The sequence below is a fragment of the Anomalospiza imberbis genome, chromosome 1, assembly GCF_031753505.1.
Source record: "Anomalospiza imberbis isolate Cuckoo-Finch-1a 21T00152 chromosome 1, ASM3175350v1, whole genome shotgun sequence".
In the NCBI taxonomy this organism is placed as follows: domain Eukaryota; kingdom Metazoa; phylum Chordata; class Aves; order Passeriformes; family Viduidae; genus Anomalospiza; species Anomalospiza imberbis.
Window position 1 is genome coordinate 115502601 of NC_089681.1, and position 21334 is coordinate 115523934.

Below are 21334 nucleotides of genomic sequence, written 5' to 3' on the forward strand. Positions count from 1 at the left end.
ATTTTGCCCTTTTGTTTAGTACCTTCCATGACCAAAGGTTTGGGAGCATGAGGCAGATTTTACAATTCTTCTGGTAAAGCATAATGCTTGAAAAACCAGTTCCCTCCACAAGCTGTTTTATCATGACTGTCTGTTGGCAGGAAAACAACAAATGATCTTTGGGACCTTGTTGTATTGTTTTTGACAATTGTGCACTGAAATGAGCCTCAGAGTACAAATATATGTTTAATCTATTTATGCCACTAGTGAGGATGAAAGAAATAAAGGGGAAGAAAAAGCAGTTATGAAAACTGTTTTCTCTAAAAAGTGATTTTCCAAGGCAACGCTCACCTCCAGTTGTAGGAGATAACCTGGATTCCTGCCTGAGCTGATCAGAGCTGAAGTCAAAGGTTTGGCTTTCTTCGTTACGGTTTCCATCCTCAATCCCATCGACAATTCTGTTGAGAAAAATTGGAGTAATGGAGCAGTTTCATAAACATAATGTTCATATTATGTTGTAAAAATTACTCCTAAAAGGCACATTTTTAAACAATGGTAAATTTTAAAATTTTTTCTCTAAACATTAACTTTAGAGTAAAGCAGAACCTATTATATTGGCATAACTTATTGTGAGTCACTAAAAATTAAAATTACTGATAATGGAAGGAATGCGAGGCCAAGTATAATTAACTGAGGTTTCAAAATTTTCATGACTTTTACAGTATATTCTGGGTCCAATCCAAAACTACATGGACTATAGTTTGCTTTTCATATCTACAGTAATCTGTTGCCATTCTTTCTTCTGCACAACCTAAAGAGGCTTCAATGTGCTCTTGTGAAGCTAAAATTTCCCTGCGCATAATCAAGCTCTTATATTAGGTTTACCTAGGCAGAGACTGAGCCTGAACATAATATATTTATGAAAACCTCTCTGTAAACTTCAGTCAAAAGTGCCATTTCCATGCAAATAGTTATTCTAAATTTCTTTTTAACTGGTTCAGGCAGGGAAATCTTGTTGGCAAATTTCATATAGGAAGATGTGCAGACCAGTCTCCAGTGTCCCAGTTACATTAATAATGGTATTGGATCTGACTACTAGAAAAGGTATTTTTGCCAGTTATTTCTACCCATGCATAGCAGTTATCTCTAAATTGCAGTGTCAAGAAAGCCAAACAAACAAAAAAAAAAAAGCAGCAGTACTTTATACAATAATCAAGTTCTGAATTTAAAGAAAACAGGTATTGAAGAAATGAATACATAGTATTTAAAAATATATAATTATGAATATTTTCTGTTTCAGATAAAATAAATTGTGATATAAAGTGAACTATATTAAGGTCAATGAAAGAGAATCATACAACTGTCAGTTGATTGATATGAAGCATCAATTTCTTGTTTTGTCCAGGAACAAGCTTCATATTCTGTTTTACAGCAGACATATGAGTTAAACACTAATCTGGAAGGGCTAAGATAGAAAGTTATTAGCCTCTCAGTCACTGGGGATAAATTTGTGATGATAGACATGAGAATTTTTATCTAATAAAGATGTTTTCAGGAAAGCTTATTGACTGGAAATGCCTAGGGAAGGAAAGAACAGAGAACACAGAGATATCTGTGATGTATTGGGCTTGAAAGACCCACATAACTCAGACCTCTGTATCTATACCATGTGTTCTAATCCTTTTTGGCTCTTTGTGTGGGTTTAGATCTCTATGTCATGTCTTTCTATGTTCAAGATGCCAGTTGGATGTTACTAGACTTGACTCCAATCTTAATCAGCCTCTGGTAGAAGAGGAGATTCAAATGTGCTGCTTGAGCAGCCTTGGCCTGTACTGCTATCTGCAGCTGAAAACCAGAATGATTACTTTGAAATTTGCTATAAAACCTGTTTAATGTCATTTGGCCTCACTGCTTCAAAAGGCAAATTTTAAACACCAATATTACTTTTGTAGAGGCTTCTAATTATATAAAATGCTAACATTTTAACTGCCTTTAAAGCACACAGGAGAAAGCTTACTCAGGTGTGACTTGGAATTTATAGATGCTACATTCTTTATAGTGTTTAAAGATTTAGACTCAAAGGAAATTATATTAACACAAATACCTAGCTGGGAGTGCCAGACTCTCTGTGGAAAATACATAATGTGCAATATGCTTATGCACAGACAGTGATCTGGCTGGGGAACTACATAACCTAGTAAATTGAAAACACGAGGGGACAAAGGTAATTGGTAAGCCTTACCCCTCTCTGAATCAGCTATTGTACAGCCCTGAATTTTCTCCTGAAGACAGAAAACCTTACTCTTAGAAGCCAAAAAAGTCAGAAAAGATTAACATGTGACCTCTTCTATCCAGTTGCTTAGGGATTAGAGCCCACTCCTCTGTGTGGTTCTAAGGAGATTCAATTACATCAAACCTCCTCCCAGGGCTGCCTTTATTATCACTTACATTTTCTTCCTTTTGGTGCTCTTGCACTTCATAGGCAGAACCCAAAAAGCAATTGACCAGGGCTCTATTCTAGAAATGACACTTCTAGCCTCTGTTCCTTGCGCTAAGTGCTCTTTAAAAATTTGACCCAGTCTCTGGGCTTTATTGCTTTCACTGTGGGGCATAATGAAAGAACCTGAAGTACCTGTAAAGAATTCTAGTTAGTTTCCTCTCAGAAACATCCACAGCAGAAGTTTCCTCAGAAACTGTGGTTATACACCTCAGAACAGCACTGACTGGATATTTCAACCAGAGTCTTGTCTTTCCCTTGCCTTCCCTTGCCAACACCAAATGTAAATGAGAATTTTAATTAAGGTCTTATTTTATCATTAATGCTTACAAGGAAACACTTAAGACTATTTTTTAAAGTGGTATTAACTTGTCAGTTAAAATACCCTAATAATATAAACTCCTAGATACATGAAGATGTATCTAGGAGTTTATATCATAAGATAACATGAAAATGTTTTGTCTGGAAAAAAAAAAGACTGAAAAACATACATCTTGGGCCAGTTTTCCAGCCTATTAACAGGATTAGTCTACAGTTATAAAATTATGAATGGAAACAGGAAATAATATGTGTAAACATACATTTTCATATTTCCTTTTATAGCCTTGGGTGCCAATGTCTCTCTGCATAAGTTCAGAGCAATAATGAGCAAGACTGCATTTCAGCAGAAAATATAAAAAGTAGTTTTTCCCTGAATTACCACATATTATGTGAATGATAATGACCTTTACTCATAGCTGACTGAACCAAATTCATATGAGATCTAGAAACCAAATGAGAAAATATCACATAGTGCTATGGTTTTGTTGGCATAGTGGTGCTTCATTAGATGTAGGACTCAATCTTGGAAGTATTTTCCAACCTAAATGATTCTGTGATTCCTCTGATTTTATGAAAAACTAAAATTGTTTTGTATCCTGATACTATTTGAAACGTGTCCGTACTGATAAAATATGATGAGGTGGAAAGGGTTCTATATAATCTTCCAAGTCCTTTTTATGATTGCATCTCTAGAGACTGGTGCTTTGACAGAGTCAAACAAATATTGTTCAAACTGTGGCTATTTCACATTTGCAATGGCAAGTTCCTGAAACTTCCACTCTGCTTCTAATGAATAAAGGAAGTGCTTGAACATGTAAACCACTTCAATTTATAGAAGACAAAACTTGAACTGGAAGATGAACTACTGCATCTCCTTGTATATATGTTTGTGATTTCTCTAAAGAACTGGTACTAAAACTAGGATTGCACTGCAGCAGTTTAGGTTACATAAATCACTTGTAAGTAGTGTACAAATTAAAAAATTGAAATATTTTAAATTTTACACTAGCAATATCTCAATAAACTGTCACATGATGCTTCTTTGTGTTAAAAGATACAGCAAAACAGATTTGCTAAACTCTGTATTTAATGTCTGTATAACTTCCATTATCAGATTTCCTGTCTCTAATTAAAAAAACCCTCTAAATATTTTCCAAAATTGCTTGGCAATTGTTTTCCATTATAGTTCTATACTCCAGTAATTTTTTGTGCTTTCTTGGCTATGCTATAATTTCATTCACTTGCTTTCTAAATTTTTGTGTCTCTGATGGACTCAGAACGTTTCATAATGCTATTGGGAGAATGAATATTATAGAAAAAATGATACCATAAGGCCAGACTATTTAAATAGCCATTTTTGCAGTTGCTCACTTTTTTATGGGTAAAAATACTTTAGCTTGCAGTAAACTTCTAAAGCCATAACATTCTGCATAGTGTGCAATGGTTCCTACAATAATGCGGGATGAACAGAAGTATCAACTATTAAATAATAACTCTTATAGTGTCAAAAACATTTCATTTTTAATAGGAGTAGCATGACAGGAAAATGACCATTCATAACTATTACCTTGGGCTCAGATCTGGTGGGCCACTGGTGGTCAGTGCTGACAGGTACAATTTAAGGTTTTTCTCCTTCCTTCTGGAGTAGTAATGGAGCTCTGTTTCATGTTTGGCTCTTGAGGGGTTTGAACTGCAAGCGCGGATGGGGGAATGAAAGGGCACAGTTCCTGAGGCCAGCTGCTTCAAGTTTCTCCCTAGGTGGCTTTTACTGCTTGCAGTCTTCTTCTGCTGAGAGCTATTTGTGCTTCGTGTATCAATTGGCGAAAGAGTGCTGCTTTCTTCTTCTCCCTCCTCTTCCTCATCTTCATCTTCCACAATTGAAGGGAGTCTCTTTATATTTCCATTTCCCTTGAGCTCTGTCTAAAATAACAAATAATACATACTAGCGTAGAATTCAGAGCCTGATGTTGCAGAAAACCATTTTTTCTGCTGTTCATTTTGGAACGAACCCAGACCTAACACAGCTTTCATTTCTCATTAGAGAGAGCCGTTTTGGAACTTATCCATAGCCTCAGCTATATGTGCAGACACAAGAAAAATACAAACAAATTAAAAAAGGTCATTTGTGACATGGTCAGCAAACTCACTGCAATATGTTTAGTTACCAAGAAAGGGTACATGACTAGTTCTTATAAGCCATTTGCCATATGTACACTTGAGAAGAATAATTTTGTTTAGCTGAGGCATTATTTCTTGAACATTATGCTACCAGAATCTTGGTGGTCCACAGAAGAGATTTGAGGCTGGTAATTCAAATAATACCACTTTTTCACATGGAACCTTTTATAAGGTATAAATGGCATTTACACCAGTTCAGCTCAAGCCCAATGGTCTCTGTGTCCTTCTAAGTTTTTGTAACTGAAGAATTTCTAGGATGGCAGGCAGTCTTTTCAGTTCACTCCAAGTCCCATTAATGTAGAAATGTTTTGATGGTTTTGGTTTCAGGACTGAGTCATCAGAAAGCAGAGCTATGTCTGGTTTTGAAAAAAATGCAATTTAGATGCTTGATGTTGGAACCATGGAAATTTAGAGGCAACATAGACCTGGGTTCTGTAATTTATGTACTAATTAAAGCACAGTGTAGGAGATCAATGTTATTTTTTTTTAGTAAAAAAGTATGCTGATCATGAGTGCTGACATGTGCCAACATAGACAGGATCAGACCTTAACTCAGAAATAGTTTCATTTATTCCCATGGTACAACTTACCTTATTGGTAGTAGGTGAATGGCCTAAGGCAGACTCATGTTCCAGGTATAATTAACAAACCAAATGCAACTTCATGGTTTCAAACGGAGTTGCTGCTTTTAATTTTTTTTTTTTTTTTTTTTTTTACAGGCTACTCCTCTTAATCAAGCTTGATTAAGGCACTGTTAGCTTTAGATAGAAAACCTCAGATGACCCTGCAAAGTCAGATATCCCACATTCAGGCCAAGTCCGATTGGCTGGGTGGAAATACAGATTTGGGAAATTTATCCAAATATTTTAAGCCCCTATTAGCATCTGTCTAAATGTTCTGCAGGATAGGTTTAATTTTGTTACAACACACTTTCATTGAATGTATGCTTTTCTCGTGGTATGTGTTGACAGATTTAGTGAACTGGTATCTTTTAATTTGAGGTATATATGAAGAGGTAAGAATTCCAAGTTGTGACAGAAGGCATGTCTTTATAAAATAGGAAAGCCTTGTTGTCAACTGTAGTAGTCATTCAAAGGCTGTCATGATGATTGAATTGTACAGGACCTGGCACTGATACTGCCTATACTCTACAGAGAATGAGTGTTACTCATATTCAAAACTTTGGCTTGGGTAGCCATGCGTCTAAAATGCAGTTGCTGTTGGAAGATATTCAAATTTAGCACCTGGGAAAAAAGATTATAAGCTGTTACTCATAAAATGGGCAGTGGCAGAACTATCTGCAGGATGCTATTTGAATTCTCATTCTGAAAAAAATTGAAGTCTGCTTTCAAGAAGGAATGGAAGGAGTTTGTTGTGGTTATAATTATGTGCATATTTAAAGTGAAGCTTGGCATAATTAAAATGTGATCAACATACCTGGGATAGTGTAGGCTTGTTGGATAATTTTGATATTACCTGCAAAAAACAAACCAAAGAGGTAGGAAGTATGTACATCTGCACAGTTTGGCTTCCAAAGGGATACAAACATCTAAACCAAAACATTTATGTCAATGAAAGAAAAGACACAATAAAATGGCTGTATTAAATTAAATGGTGACATAACACTGAACTAAGGATAATCCTTGCAAACAGGTGCTGTGAGAATAAAAAAAATAGTTGTTTGATCTTAAATAAAAAGTGAGTTAATGAAAAAAACAATATTTTACTTTAATAAAAAAGTAGATCAATATTCCAAACCTGTGAATAAATGTAGATGTGTGTGAAAGCATGCCCGGTAGATTTCAGTGGTTTCAGGTTTGGTGGAAATTCAGGAACAAGTGCTCTACTTTGGCCCTGCTTAGCTTTAGCTCCTGTGCCAGCCTAGTCTATATGTGAAGATGAACTAAGTATCTCCAGCATCTGAGAAATTTGCAAAAGCAGTGGTGGGACTGATGCAAGTAGGAGCAAGGTAGTCCTGAGGGAGAGGTGTTTAACTTGAATTGAATTACACAGAAAGTAAAACAAAAGAAAAAATTATGCCGCTTTCAAGAGTAACTACCTCTAATAAAATCCACTGGAACTGCTGAATAATATCTGCTTTGAAAATTCGGCTGTTTATTTGAATGTCCACATCTTGACCATGGACAAGTCTCTGGCACTTATGTACTGTATTTATATGAATATTTTAGTCTGCCAGGTAAAACTTTGTGAGATTTTTTCAGCTTTCCTAAACCCACATATCAAGGCAAAAAGTGCTTAACCCATCAGTCAATTATTTTTCTCCAAACATAGGTAGAAGTTAGGCATTTCTGAAAATAATTTGAACTTCTCAGTTTGTTTGACAAATATCTTCAGAACTCCTAAATATTCAAATTTTAGGCATAGATTTGAAAATAATAATTGTTCTTTGTTTTATAATTTTTAATTTTTGTTCCAAGTCTTTCAGGTTAACCTAAAAACTGTTCTGCAGTGAGGGTACTAGTAGTGGTATAATATACAAATACAGAATATTTAAGTTTTTTGTTAGCAGAAATCCTACTGCACAACAGCCAAGCCAGTAGCAGGTGTATCATTAAATGTAGCAATAACACTCTAATAACTACCAAACAGAGCAACTGCAATAATGAGGCTATGTAAACAAAATAACTGCTCTGTACTTACTGAGTTAGATAGAGTACTAGATGATATTAGCAGAGAATGAGTTATCAAATACTGAAATCTCATAATTGCATTGTAATCTATACCAACTGAAAAATCAGTATCTTCACGATTCGGAATGAGAGGAAACTAGAAATGTGCTAAAATATTAAACTCAGAATTAGGAAGTACTACTGGCCTGCTTTGCACAAATGTTAAAAATATTAGTTTAAAATTGTGCCCAGAATTTTGGGACATCAGTTTGCTTGGCTTCTAGGCACAGTAGGAATGTTAAATAGCAGCCTTGATTAAAATTCCAGGCAAATCCAAAATATTAGCAGCTTCACAAAAAACATCTCAGAAAGTATGCATTTTCCTGCTGAAGGCTTTAGAAGTGACTTATCACTTGTAATTCGTAATGTGGGTGAAGATTCCCCTCACTTTTTGTTTTAATGTTGCTGTTTTCCCTCCTGAATAGTTGTTAATCCTGACTGTACATCTTGAAAACACAAAGAAAGCATTATGTGGGTTTTAAGCTGCATGATCAGTTGCCAGCACTGTGCCCTTGCTTCTGGACCTCCCTGCTGCTCCTCAGCACAGGAGCCACAGCCACCCATTGATCCCTTGCTGCTCTGTATTATTTATTATTTATTATTATTTACTTATTATTTATTATAATCCCTGGCTTGGTCACTGCAGCAGGGGGAACTGGCTGCACAGAAAATGGGGTGAGTGGCAGCACTTTGTTGCCTTGGGACCTTCTCAAGAGAAGGGTGAAGGAATTTTTGAAGGTAGGGTGCTTTCTGCAAGGAGGGGAGGGAGCGTTCTCAGGAGGCTGTGTAGCAGAAAAGAAGGGTAAGTATGAACACAGAGCACATGATGTGAGAAGCTGCTTCTCAGACTCCTCCTATTCCCCCAGACTAGCTCCTTTAACCCACTGGGGACTATTTCAGTCTGAAAATATTGATATTTTAAAATAAACAATGGACCTATAAGCTATCTTTCCTATAGAACAAAATCCACAGTAAAGAGCCTTGTAATTGCTTCTGTATAATTACACTGCAACCATACTCATTGTCTGTCCTGCACATGCAACAGGGGCCTGGGTTTATGGCTAAGTAGCTGAAACTTGGCAAAAGAAACGAATCTGTGCCCGGAGAGAATTCTCAAGAATTTTGCTTCTAAACTTGTTCCAGCAGTTCCTCTTCTCTGTCTCTCCCTCCAGTCCCAAAGAGAAAAGATGAAAAAGAACTTGGACAAAGCCAAAGTGCAGTAAATTAGAAGTCCTCATTATGCACATAGCTTTATCTTTGCAAAAATGTAGTATCAGAGTAAATAATTAGGAAGTGTTGCCCTAGTTTCTAGGATGCTAAAAGCTTTTATTTAGGACAACACACTAGAGCAGTCTTCTATAAAATGTTCTATTTTTTCCTCATGCAAAGAGTGTGCCAAATACCTCATATGCCTGCCTTTTAAAAGAAGCACAGCTCTTAAAGTATAAGGGCTGCTGAAAGAAAAAATGCAGATATTTAACTTACTATGCATTGAGAAAAAAAACAGAAAGATTGATGTTAGCATGGATTATGTGAAATGCAGTCAAAGAGTTTAATTAAAGTTTTGATTTCAGCCCTGGTGTCTCTATGTCCTGTGAAACCAGCTATTAAATTTAATTATACAAGACAAAACAATAATAGATTATGTACTAAAAGCAGACTCATATAAAATTCTTCCACTATGGAATCATAAATCTACAATCTTCCAATTATTTAATATCTTAATATACAGATTAAAACAATTTCAATAATCCTAAACATTGTTTATTAGAAGCACAAAAAGAATATTTCTTTCTCTGAAAACTAGTGGTTTGCTGTTGAAAGCTGATAATCTGAAAATTTTTTCAGTGTCAAGAGGCAGAAGTCATTTATAAACAATCTCTACCAGGAACTGGGACCAACCCAGGTAATAAACTGTACAATAATTCAAGATGAACTCCAATGATAAAACCCTGAAAAGAGAAATGTAGAGAGACAGCTAAATTGAAAGCTAATATATTATATGCCCAGTCAGTAAGATTACATGCTGGGCCTCAATAGAATGTCTCCACTGTTTGCTGGTCTGATTCTTGTAGCCTTCACAAAAAGTAGGAATAAAAATAAAAACATTATTTCACTTGTTTTCTTGTAATCTTTGGTACTAAAATACATGAATCATTCTTTATATTGAGGAGTCAAAAGGATAAAATATATTTTCAGGAAAGGATTTGAAATCAAACTGGAGTATTAATGTTCTTAGTCAGCATTTGGAAATGGGAAAAGCCCATTTAGGAACACCAGCAGTGTGGGAGAAAAACCCAAGAATGCACGTCAGATGTTCCATTCTTTGCAAATTTACTGTATGGTAATGGAAAAGATACAAGTACATAACAGGAGATTATTGTACTGCTGCAAAATTTAATGCCTCACATGTGCTCAGGCCTCAGTTTTCTGTAATTAGGAAATTTTTAATGAAATAGCACAAGTCTTCTAAATCACAAAAGACTCAATCACACACAAAGCGCTTGTTATATATAATTGTTTTATACTGAACAATTTGCCACCCTCTGTGGTTTTTTTCTTGTTTTGTTTTTCTTTTTAAAACTTTCTGTTGTTCATTGGCTTGTTCCTGTATTTTCTCAGGGTTATTATCTCTCTCCCTCACTTAATGGACAGATAAAGAAAGAGTATTTTGTGGAAGCAGATGTTTTCAGCATTCTCTGATGCTTACAATACAGAGTACATTGAAATAGCAGCAAAACTTGAACAGCAGATCTGTCACAGGTGTTTTGTCCTAGGGAGACTGTAATCGTGAATTGCCATGAGCTCTGCAATCTCCTGTTAATTTGCTGTCCTGAGTGTTTTGTTTCTTTGTAATTAACTTGGTACTAATGTTCTGTAACTGGCTGGTTGTGGTTAGCTTTGGATACATTTTTTTTTTCTTTCTTGCAATTGAATACTTTCTTGGTTGCAAAATTCTCACATGAGCTTTTATATTTGGTGTTAAAAGTTTACTTTTCATATATTTCTTTAAAACCTGAATGTTAACCTCATTGCATTAATTAATTTTTTAGAAATTATACTTTAATAGCAATACAGGATGTATTGCATTTCTCGTTAAAAAGATGCACTGAAAGCAAAAACAAATATCTCTGCCTCTTGTGCCATATTAAGAATAAATAAATGGGAAATGTGGATGGTATAATTAGTAATTTTTATTTCTATATGCTTACATCCCTTTTCCCCACCCCAAAGCAGGAGAAGAAATTAGGGTCTCAACTGCTCTGAAAATGCATCTTTCACAAAAAAAAAAAGAAAAACAAAAAGAAAAAAAGGAACAGTCTATCAATAAGATGAAAAGAAAACAAAAGAAGGAATTGTTAAAATAGACAATAAACCTGGCACTGACTGTACTGTCTGGCAGGTTGTATTTTTGGAAAAGCTTTCAGATTACTGCAGAAAAAAGATATAGTGGAGAACGCTTGTTAATACTCCTACAGTTTGATTACAGTCAAGTAAATACTTACATAATAGAAACTACAAAAAAAGCTAACACTTTCCAAAGCAATAAAACTTATATGCTTAAATTCAAGCAGTTTTAAACAGGCTCATAAATATTTGCATGATTGGCCCTGGGTTGATATTCTGTTAGACTCCTCAGTTTAAAGCTGTAGATAACAGTGAAGGAGTTGTGTTTGAAATGTTAGCTTTATCTTTAAATGAAACTTCATACTAGTATTTATGTAAATATTTATATCTAACTTCAGAGAGTCTTTTGAAAAGAATAGAGAGGGACAATGAAGTGGATATTGAAGAATATTCCCCAGTTAAATTTTTATCACTGCCAATTGCCTATTTGTGCACATTCCCAATGCTGGCTAGGTGTTTTGTTAGCACTCGCAGCACAAATGAGTGGGATGAGTGCTAGCAAGTGCCTCCCTGAGGACAGCAATTTATGCATGGAGAATTTTTAAGAAAATGACTTGAATTCTTTGAAGTAACATGACATAAAACCAAACATGGTCATAAAAAACCAATATCAATTTTGGACAATGATGGAATGAACACTGAACATAGTGTGATTAGCAATGGAATCTGTCTCTGAACACTTACTATCTATGCAGTCCTGTACTGTATATACAGCATATGTGTATAAAATGTACGTATACATTTATTATTACAATCATATTATTTACCACATCACTGAAAACTTTCAGTGATGTGGTAAATAATAACATGATTATAGTAATATAATGTAATATATGTCTTGAGTATCAAACCTATTTTCAACATAACTGTATTTGCACTTGTATAGGCAGGTTTCGTAGCTCTGGTTTTACTGGAAGAAAGTATAGATAATTAAAAAGAAAAATATGCAGATATATTATTTTTGATATCAGTAAAAACTTTGTATTTTTACATAAATAATTTTTGGTTTTACATGCTTTCATATCTTTGAGCAGAGTAATGGATCTAGATAACTTTCAGAGGTCCTTTCCAAGGTCTGCTATTCTACTGCTCTATGATGTTTAAAGAAAAGTTGCACTAAAAACATTACCAGCTCAAAACTGAGAATGTACACTTCTGTCAATGTAAAATGCCAGTTTGATACACAACTTGCACAGGTTATAGACAGTTTTCTCAAAGACTACACTACATTTAGTTTTACACATTTCAGTGTTATTTCCTGAGGTTATAATCATGCTGCAAATCGTGTAGAAACTTCACCACATAAGCCACTCTGACATGAACATTGTATATTAAGGTAGTCTATGCCCTCAGAACTAATGTTTTTACAGAAGACATTGTGGTACTATCATTTCCTTCATTAATTAGTCCTATATTACCCAGAATAATAAAAGGACAAGTTATTGTAAAAGAGCTTCTAAATTTAAGGTCCCCAACCAATCAGCTTTATCAATACAAAATAAAGGGGATAATAATATAAAAGAAATTAAAAATCAATCCACTTTCCAAATTATATCATTTAAAGTTTAGCTATATTAGGATTAATTCTATTTTCCATTTTTTACAGTGTAGATACAAAGATAATATTAATATTGTAAAAGCAATATTATCATGTTCCCTGAGGCCCACTGAGACATATTGGAAAAAAGTTATCCTCTAGCATGCCTGTCTAATTAAAATAGAAATATGGTTAGATTCCAAGGCAATACTCTGAAAGCCAGGAGCTTTTCCTGTCTAAAATTCTGTTTGACATAGTGTTTTATACCCTCCTCATACAACAGTCTAAAAACATCAATAAGCTGCTTTGCTAGCCTGGATTTTTTTCAACATGTTACCCTCGGGTTAAGCTTTATAATCTGGTGTAGAATGTAATAATCCCAGGAAGTGAAATGAATGGGAATGGAGAGTGTTCAAAAAGACTCAAAAGCTAAAATTAGAAGTAAAATTTCATCACTTATTTAAGCATGTTAATTCTAGTTACAATGGAATTTTTTTTTTGTATTTGTCAAGAAAGTGGTAAGGTCTACTTGTGAAAATCTTTTAATAAATAATTCAAAGCTTTTAATAAATAATGTAAGGCTCATAATTCCTGTCTCTTAATCCATTCACAAAAATAAGAGTTGGAATTTAGGGATGAGTCACATATACCTAACGTAGTCCCAGACTACTGTAAATAGGTTATTTTCCTCCCCTCCTCTTAGTTCTTTTCCAGATCTTCTGTGATGCACCTTTACTGTGATTTGGCCATTTGGTTTAGGTGCAAAATGGGAAAGATTTATAAAAATACAGAAATTAATGAAAAACAATATTAATGGAAAAGATTTCATAATTGCTCAAGTAAGTGGTGGTAGGATGAATCTTCTACCTGGAAAATGACCACAAATCAGAAGAATAAATTACTAGAGACAAAACCAGACAGCATAGGTGTCTGGGTCATTATTTTCATAAATATTAGAATAACTGAAGGCTACAGAAATGAAACATGAGATTATCAGTGCAAAAAGGTTCTTTGGGTAAAGACACTAGGAAAGAAAATAAAAAGGCCAACCAGTCTATCTTTTTTGAATTACGTTCCCTTGTTGCATTATTTCTCAGCAGCATACCATATTGAAGAATATATTAGAAACAGAACAGTGAGGTGATTACCTTGAGGGGTACTGGGGGGGAGAGACGGCTCAGAGGCACCACACATCAGGCTCACCAGTAACTGCTAGTAAAAAAGCTTTATGAGCTACCAGACTAGAAAAAAAGACATCAGACCTGGCCTACACTATAGCTCTAGGTCAGCCTTGCTCCATAGTAATTAAAGAAGTTGTCAGGCTGAGGGTCTGGAGGAAGGACTGACTGTAACCCTACACAGGGAGGAGGGTCTTGCAGCAGATTTCCTTGTTTGAAGCTAGCATCCAACTTAATAGCCAAAGATCCACCAAAACATAATTACTGTCACGAACACAAGTAGGAGACCTGTGGAACATGTTGCAGAGAGCTATTGGACAGAGCATATTCCCAAAATACACTTCATCCATTTAATATTGAAAATGAAGTGTAAAACAGGTGAATTAACGACTTTGATTTTTGTTTGTTTTTGCCAGTGCTCACACCCATGTACAGCTGCATGACTCGTTCCATAGGAATAAAGAAATTGAGCTGTGTGAATGACATTGTGTGAGTGCTGCCTTGTTCAGCAATAGAGTAACTTTTTTGTGAAGAGGAAGAGACAGAGAGAGGGAAGAAGGAAAAAAAAAATCCAGATCGTCCCAGAAGTATAAATGAAAAATCTGAGTAGCTTGTAAAATGTGAGAGCCCTAAGTTATATTTGACAGCAACCCTAACTGGAGAGTAGTCCATGCACAGAGGCAGGTAAGAGACCTACTCCAATGAACATATCAGGAATAGAAATTAATTATATGCTACCAGTTTTAAAATTAATTTAGTTTTTGACAGTATGAGGAGCACCTTCATTCCTACACTATAATCACTGAGAAGTTGAGAAGTTTATAGACTCCACTTCATATCAAGAGGTATAAAGGAAAAAATAATATATGGTGTCTTTTGGGCAGGAGCAGTGGCTGTTCAGCCATCAGTCACCTAGGGCTTCTACCAGAACAATTAGAGCAAAGGGAACCATGTGCACGTGGAATAAAGAGAAAGTTCATAAACAGTTGGTTCACAGCTTAAAAATTATTTTGTTTGTTTTTTTTTTTTTGAATAATCATTCAGATAAAGTACTAGACTTCCATTGCTTCAGGTGATTTATTCAGTTCTATGTTCTACCTGTTGTAATAATTGTATAGAAACACAAAAACTGGCACTGATCGGTCTCTTATTCTGCAAGCTTTATACTTACTGACAATAAACACCAGTGAGTTACACCTGGAATAGTAATACATGATCATCCACCAGACAAGCTACTGACAAAGATGGGTGTTTAATGTGCACTAAGCATATTTAAAAATTACAAGTTTTCCTCAAATTTATCCAGCCCTACTGTTAAAGTAGGATTGATTGACTTTAAGGTAAGCTACTTCATTTTACATAACTGCTGGGTGGTATGAAAAAAAATCTCCTCTATTAAAAAGTTGGTTGGAATTATTTGGGAAATGTTCTATAAAAATTACTTACTAAAAATATTTTGCAACCTGTGATTGTCCTACAGTGTGCAGGATGAACTGTGGTCTAGGCTGGAGTAGAGGAATAGTGACTAAGTATGGTAGTGCAATAAGAACTGATTTGGAAATTCATTTTTTCAATGCATGACTTTGATTACAAGCACATAGGTAATACCCATGAAATAAGAATTATTTTTTTTTTTTTACTTTGGGAGGTCAACTCTTCAATAAGTAATTATGTGACTGTTTCTAAAAGGTTTTCTTATCTTACAAAACTTGCCAAACTTAAAAACAACTCTTAAAAAAAGCTTATTTTTTTCCTTAATATTTATAGAGTAGCAAATATGATAAGTTGTTTGCTTCTTTAAAATGAAATACTATTTGTTATGCAGACAATCAATGCATAAAAAACCAGGAATTTCACACTACTTTCAATGCTGATTCATAATAGATAATCAAATATGTAATAGAAAGTGTTATTGCTGTATTAGAAAGCAGCATTCAAATTCAGATGATCTATAGTAGAAATCTAGATCTAGAAAAAAGATGACTAAAAAGGCAAGAATGAATTCATGTCAAATATGTAATCTACTAGCTGAAAACCAAACAGTGGCAAGGCAGGATTTAATCTGAATTTTGTACTTGCATTCAAAATATTTTTCGCTATTCATTTTATGACTACAAGGATAATGACAATAGTTAGAACAAAGAAAGATTAAAGTCTTCAAATAAGCAGTCAAAATGGCATGAAGAGGAATGACTCATATGCTTTTAAAATACTTAAGGCTTAGCTGGAATGAACCAGAAAGCTCAGTATACTTTAGATTAGAATTTGAAGACATTTTTCTTCCCAAGCTGTGTCCTCTATTGTATGCTCCAGAGCTTTGAGCTACTTTCACCTTTGCAAACAATTGATTTGGTCTGTTGTCAGATTTTCCAATAGAAAAAGATGAGCATTCCTTGTAATGTCTTAGGTATTGCTAATAACAACCTGAGCTTTATTATATTAAAAATTCCTCACAACTCAGTCATTAAAATTTAATAAATTCTAAACACCAGCCTCTTCAAAGGACAAGAATTAATCCCTATTTTGTCAGACAATGCCTTCCAGAGGGAAGATGTGGGCAGATTCTTTGGTTTTATTGTTTCTTGGTTGCTAGATTGCCTTTTAAAATATATTTGTCTATTTATTTATTTTATTATCAAGGAGTCTGGCAATGGTGCACTAAGACTGCATGCTCCCTACTGGAGAAGAAATCTACCACATTTTCATGAAACCTTGTCCTTATGTTTCATTTACACTGTGATGCACTGATGGAATCAACCCTTCCTTGTGTTTCACAAACTGAGCGTTTTCATTTTAGAGAACAACTTCTTCTTTGGCGAGAGGGGAAGGAAAGTTTCTGTAGGAGCCAGAACACTACTTTTAAGTCTACAAAAGGAAAAGTAGATTCTTTTTAGTTAAAAGTCTTATCTACAAACAGAGATTTTTGACTCTTCAGGAATATAACCTCTTCTTTTTGAAAATGACTCACATCGATAGAGCTTTAGTGAGACAAAGATTGTGCTTGCATGTGCCTTGTCTTCCTCTGAGACTTAATTATAGTGATGGTATAGGTGTCAAGGAGGCTCCTTGTTCTTTTTATCAGTGTGACTCTAACCAGCCTTTTTTTTTTTTTAATCTGAAGAATGCTGTCTACACTGTAATTTCTTTTGCGTGTGTACATAAGAAATAATCAGAAACAAGAAACTCTCCCAAAGCCCACAAAGATATTGTCCAAACATTTACTTATTCTGAGTTCTTCATAGGATAATTCAGAGTTATGAACAGCTGCTGCTACTCTCTAAATGCATCAAATAACACATTTTCCAGGGTTGGTGGATAACAAAATAATTTGCAGTTTCTTTCATATTAATGTATGGGTATAGATGTATCCACATATGTTTTAAGAACCTTCTTTTGAGTGCTCAGTTTTATCAAATCAAATATGGGACACTCTCACTGCCTAATACATATGCAATCTGTAATCCATAGTGAAAAATTATACAGATAGGGTGAGGCACATGTCAAAATCTGTGTCAGCAAATTATTTCCCTACTATGACAATATAACAGACCTAAAAAAATTGGTTGAAATGGCTGAATTTAATGTCAACTCCAGCTACCAGAAAAATTAGTATTTTCTAACTGTTTCTAATATTTGAATACACTTACAAATACAGTTATTGGTTTATTGATCAAAAGGGAGCGAGGAAAGCAAGGGGCAGAATATGCAAAAATCTACAAAAAGTCTATTCTCCTAGTTCATATCTTGCTGTGATGAAAATGTATAAAAAGATGGCAAAGTAGCACTGCCAGTGTGGCTGAACACACATTAATGGTTTTAATAATATATCACTTAGTAATTCTTGCCTTAGGAGTTATCATAAGGAATTGTTCAAACTCTGTCTCTCTGATTTTGAGTCTGTTTCTCCACCTTTTACTCATTAGAGCCTGAAATAATTGTCTGCTCCTATACTTAAAATCTGGGCTTTTCTGCCAAGACTTCTAAACAGCTCTTTCAATCAGTCTTTAACCAGACAGCTACAGTTTCTACCTGTTACTGGAAGAGCTGTATACATCTCCTCATTTTACTGGAAAGAGACAGCTATGGAAGTCCTTGAGCCTTTTCCACAGTCATACTTACTTGGAGTTTAGTGCAGATGAACCACGTCATTATATATCCTCTTAGACTTGCAAATGAACCAAGGAAACAAATTTAAAATGCTTCCTTTTTGTGTTTGTGTAGGTAGGGAAGAGATGTAATCTTCCAAGTATCCGATTCTGACATTTCAAGAGAAGGACACTACAGATGACTTCTGACCCCTTTTTTGTCCATGTGCTTCTAATTCAGTTCAAAACTCTGATTCAATTTTAATCAGAACAATGAAGGTGGAAAGGGGATAGCGAACAACTAGGAATAAATTCTTATTCATTCTCAGCTTTTTAATGCTGGCTTAAAGTTTTAATAAATCTTCAACCTACAGTAGATTTTGTGGACTTTGACTGAAAATGCAATAACATTTTAGGTCAAGACTGAAAGGGAGCTCACAAGTCATAGTGGGAAAATTCATGTTATTTCACCCTGCAGTTCACCTGACACTCAATACTGCTGGTGATTCATTTTAAGTATTAAATTCACATTCAGCTACAGATTTACAGTCATTTAGAACAGCCAAGAAAAAGAGAGTGAGAAACAGACTTACTCAAATGAATAGATCTACTGTTTAACTATGGAAAAGTTCTCCAAACTCAAAAATCCCATAAAGCTGCAGAAGTCACAGATACTCTCAAAAGTAAAATCTCCCTATACTAGGGAGAGGGAATCCAGATACAGTGGCCTAGCTGACAAGCTCTCCCATAACACCATTCCCAAGTGCTGTATTTAAAAAAAAAAAACCCAAAAAACCAAAAAGAAGCAAGAAGTCATGTTAACATACCCACAAACTGTACATCTGAAAACTTTCTTCTTACTTTTCTCTGAGAGTAACCATCAGACAATGCCAATTATTTATCTTTGCAAGTATATTCCAGCTGCAACAAAGACAGGGCATTTTCTTGCTGAAGCAAAGTGACTGGTTGACCAGGCACACTTGCCACTGACATAGATATCTGTCCTCATTTTTCAAACCCTGCTTTTGTGGTGGTACATTTTTTGGCTGCCTTATTTATGCTGTTTATCCTTATTGGTAAGTAAAATGGTTGGAAAATAAATGAGATGTTCTACTGCAAGAGAAATAGTAGCAGAGGGGATAGTTAAGCAGAGGATGTAGGCAAAAGTGACACTCATAATTTGTCTTGGATTCTGTTTATCTGTCTCTGACACTGGATGCTATTCCATATCAGGATATTTTTCCTTTAATTTTTAAGAAAACAGATTATACCATGAAAATATGGCATATATTCAAAAATATTTTCTATTTTAAAGCAGAAAAGTTACTTGGGTGTGTCCCACATTACTTTATCCCATCCTCATCAGAGAGGCTGAGAAACACTCACCTTCAAGGCTGCTGTAGGCTTGCTCTCAGCAGAGGACCCAGCTGTACAGCACCCAGCTGACTTTAATTTGGAAGAGTTGTCCCTGAGTTTATAAAACCTGAATGCAGCTGAGAGGGTAATCCCCAGATTTGTCACCATAGAGAAAAGCATGAAGCAACACACTGTGGGGATCCATCAAGTTCAATGACAAAACTATAGTGGGGAATGCAATCATCTTCAAACTCATGGAGTTTTACTCCTTTTCAGATCCAACATTCCTCCCTGAGGGAAAAGTGTTATACAAATTGATCACCAGGCTGTCAGAACAGCTGTGTACTCTCAGCTGCTGTTTTCAGCAGCAGGAAGTTTGGAGACATTTCAAGAGACAAACAAATGAGATATCCTGGTTATTTTCCTCTCCAGAAGTACACACTTATATATGGACTCCTTTCTGCTGCAATGGTTTAACAGAGTGTTGCTGTGGAAACACTGGCACCAAAGTACACCTAATAGGAAGCTATGTAGAAAAATCAGCCCATATATCAAACTCATTGGGGTTTTGCACTGAAAAGTACTTTGGAGCGCTCTTCCTTGGTATTATATTTGTCCCCTGTTTTGAGAGTATGCTGGTGAAAATTCATTTTTTTCCAATATTAGTTCTCTCTATGTTAGGAGAAGAACAACACCTGAACTGTTAACCACCAACTTGACAGTTTGGCTATAACTGTCTTTGGACATTCAGAGAATAAAGTCAGAAAAAGAGAGATATCATACAAGCTTTTCACTATTAAAATCTGAATATATGTATTTTCTATATAATATCAGTGAAAGTACTTTGGTGAGTCTGTACTGAAGCCTTTCAGGAGTGATTTTTGTGGAATTTCTTCTTGTTTTGTTTTTGCTTGGGGGTTCTGTTTGCTTTATTTTGTTTTCCAAAATAAAGTACTCATTTAAGTGGAAAAGCACATTTTAATTGCAGTGCATGAGAAACAACTGATTTTCATTTTCAGTGTGTGTGATGACATTCTTTACTAGAAGTGATAACCAATGATGTATGAAATGAATGTTCATTAGGCTGGCACATGAGCTTCCAGAAAAGGTATGGCTAAAAACCTTTATGTGGACACATAGCTTGCATAACTATGAATTATTTTTAGACATAAACAAAAAATATTAAAAAACCAAAGAATTTTCTCTCATGGATGATGTTTGTTATGGAAAATTAGAAGCAGAGAGATTGTTTGATATTTATGATCTGACCAACTGATAAAAAATTCTTGTAGGTAATATCTGAATTATCAAACAAATGGAATCAGCAGTTCCTTTAACATAATTTGCGTATTATTTCTTTACTGCAACAAAAGTATAGGAAATTACTGAGGTATGTGCAACACCTGAAAGACTGTAATAACTGCAGAGACCTTTAAAGATACTTACATCACTTTCATGGCCTTCTCTTAGATTGTAAGTGAGATCATGCTGGATGTCTTCAACAAACTTGTGAGCATACTCTGGGTAAAGGTCGAGCACTTCAAAGAGACCTTTGAGTATAATACATTGGAGGTCACAGTATGTTAGAGCTTTAACATCTGCATTTGTTTTAATAACTTGATCCCTAATGGATAGGTTTGCTCCAATTAAATCTCCTTTACCTAAAAGAGAATACAAAAATAATTATCTTCAAAGCATACATTTTTTACTTCTTTTTTGAATCATAAAGCTGTTTAATATAATTGTGATATCTGAACCTGAAATCTCATTGTCACTAATTACTTTTTTAATTAATAACATGCTAAAGGATCATAGACAGTTTTTTTCCTCTTTTTGCAGGTGCAAACTTATACACAATTACTTGCAGGTACAAAAACTAATTTCCAGACAAGTAACTGGTGGATTGATTTAAGGGAGCAATAAAGTAAATATGTATAAAATGAATATTTACACCAATAACTAATAGCAGGTGCAATTATTTTTCAAAAAATATGTTGTCAGTGGTTTTTGTGTGTGTCTTAAAACATGCAGGTGTTAAGGTAGCACTTTAACATTTCTGTCAAGAAGAAAAAATGGCTTAAGAAAGAATCCTTGTGCTGTTTTTT

At 34.9% G+C, this 21334-nt stretch overlaps 1 protein-coding gene across 2 annotated transcripts in view; it reads right to left on the minus strand.

Moving 5' to 3' along the window:
* The window catches only part of KCNH8 (potassium voltage-gated channel subfamily H member 8), a 175031-nt gene that overhangs the window by 13236 nt on the left and 140461 nt on the right, over nt 1-21334 (minus strand). Inside the window, exons 11-14 of one of the 2 annotated variants that reach the window (XM_068207313.1) lie at nt 20676-20890; nt 6413-6451; nt 4365-4717; nt 331-437 (exon numbers count right to left, since the gene is read on the minus strand). In XM_068207313.1, coding sequence (XP_068063414.1) covers nt 331-437; nt 4365-4717; nt 6413-6451; nt 20676-20890 — 714 coding nt within the window. The remainder of the gene's footprint in view (nt 1-330; nt 438-4364; nt 4718-6412; nt 6452-20675; nt 20891-21334) is intronic. The other variant, XM_068207322.1, reaches the window with a different exon arrangement.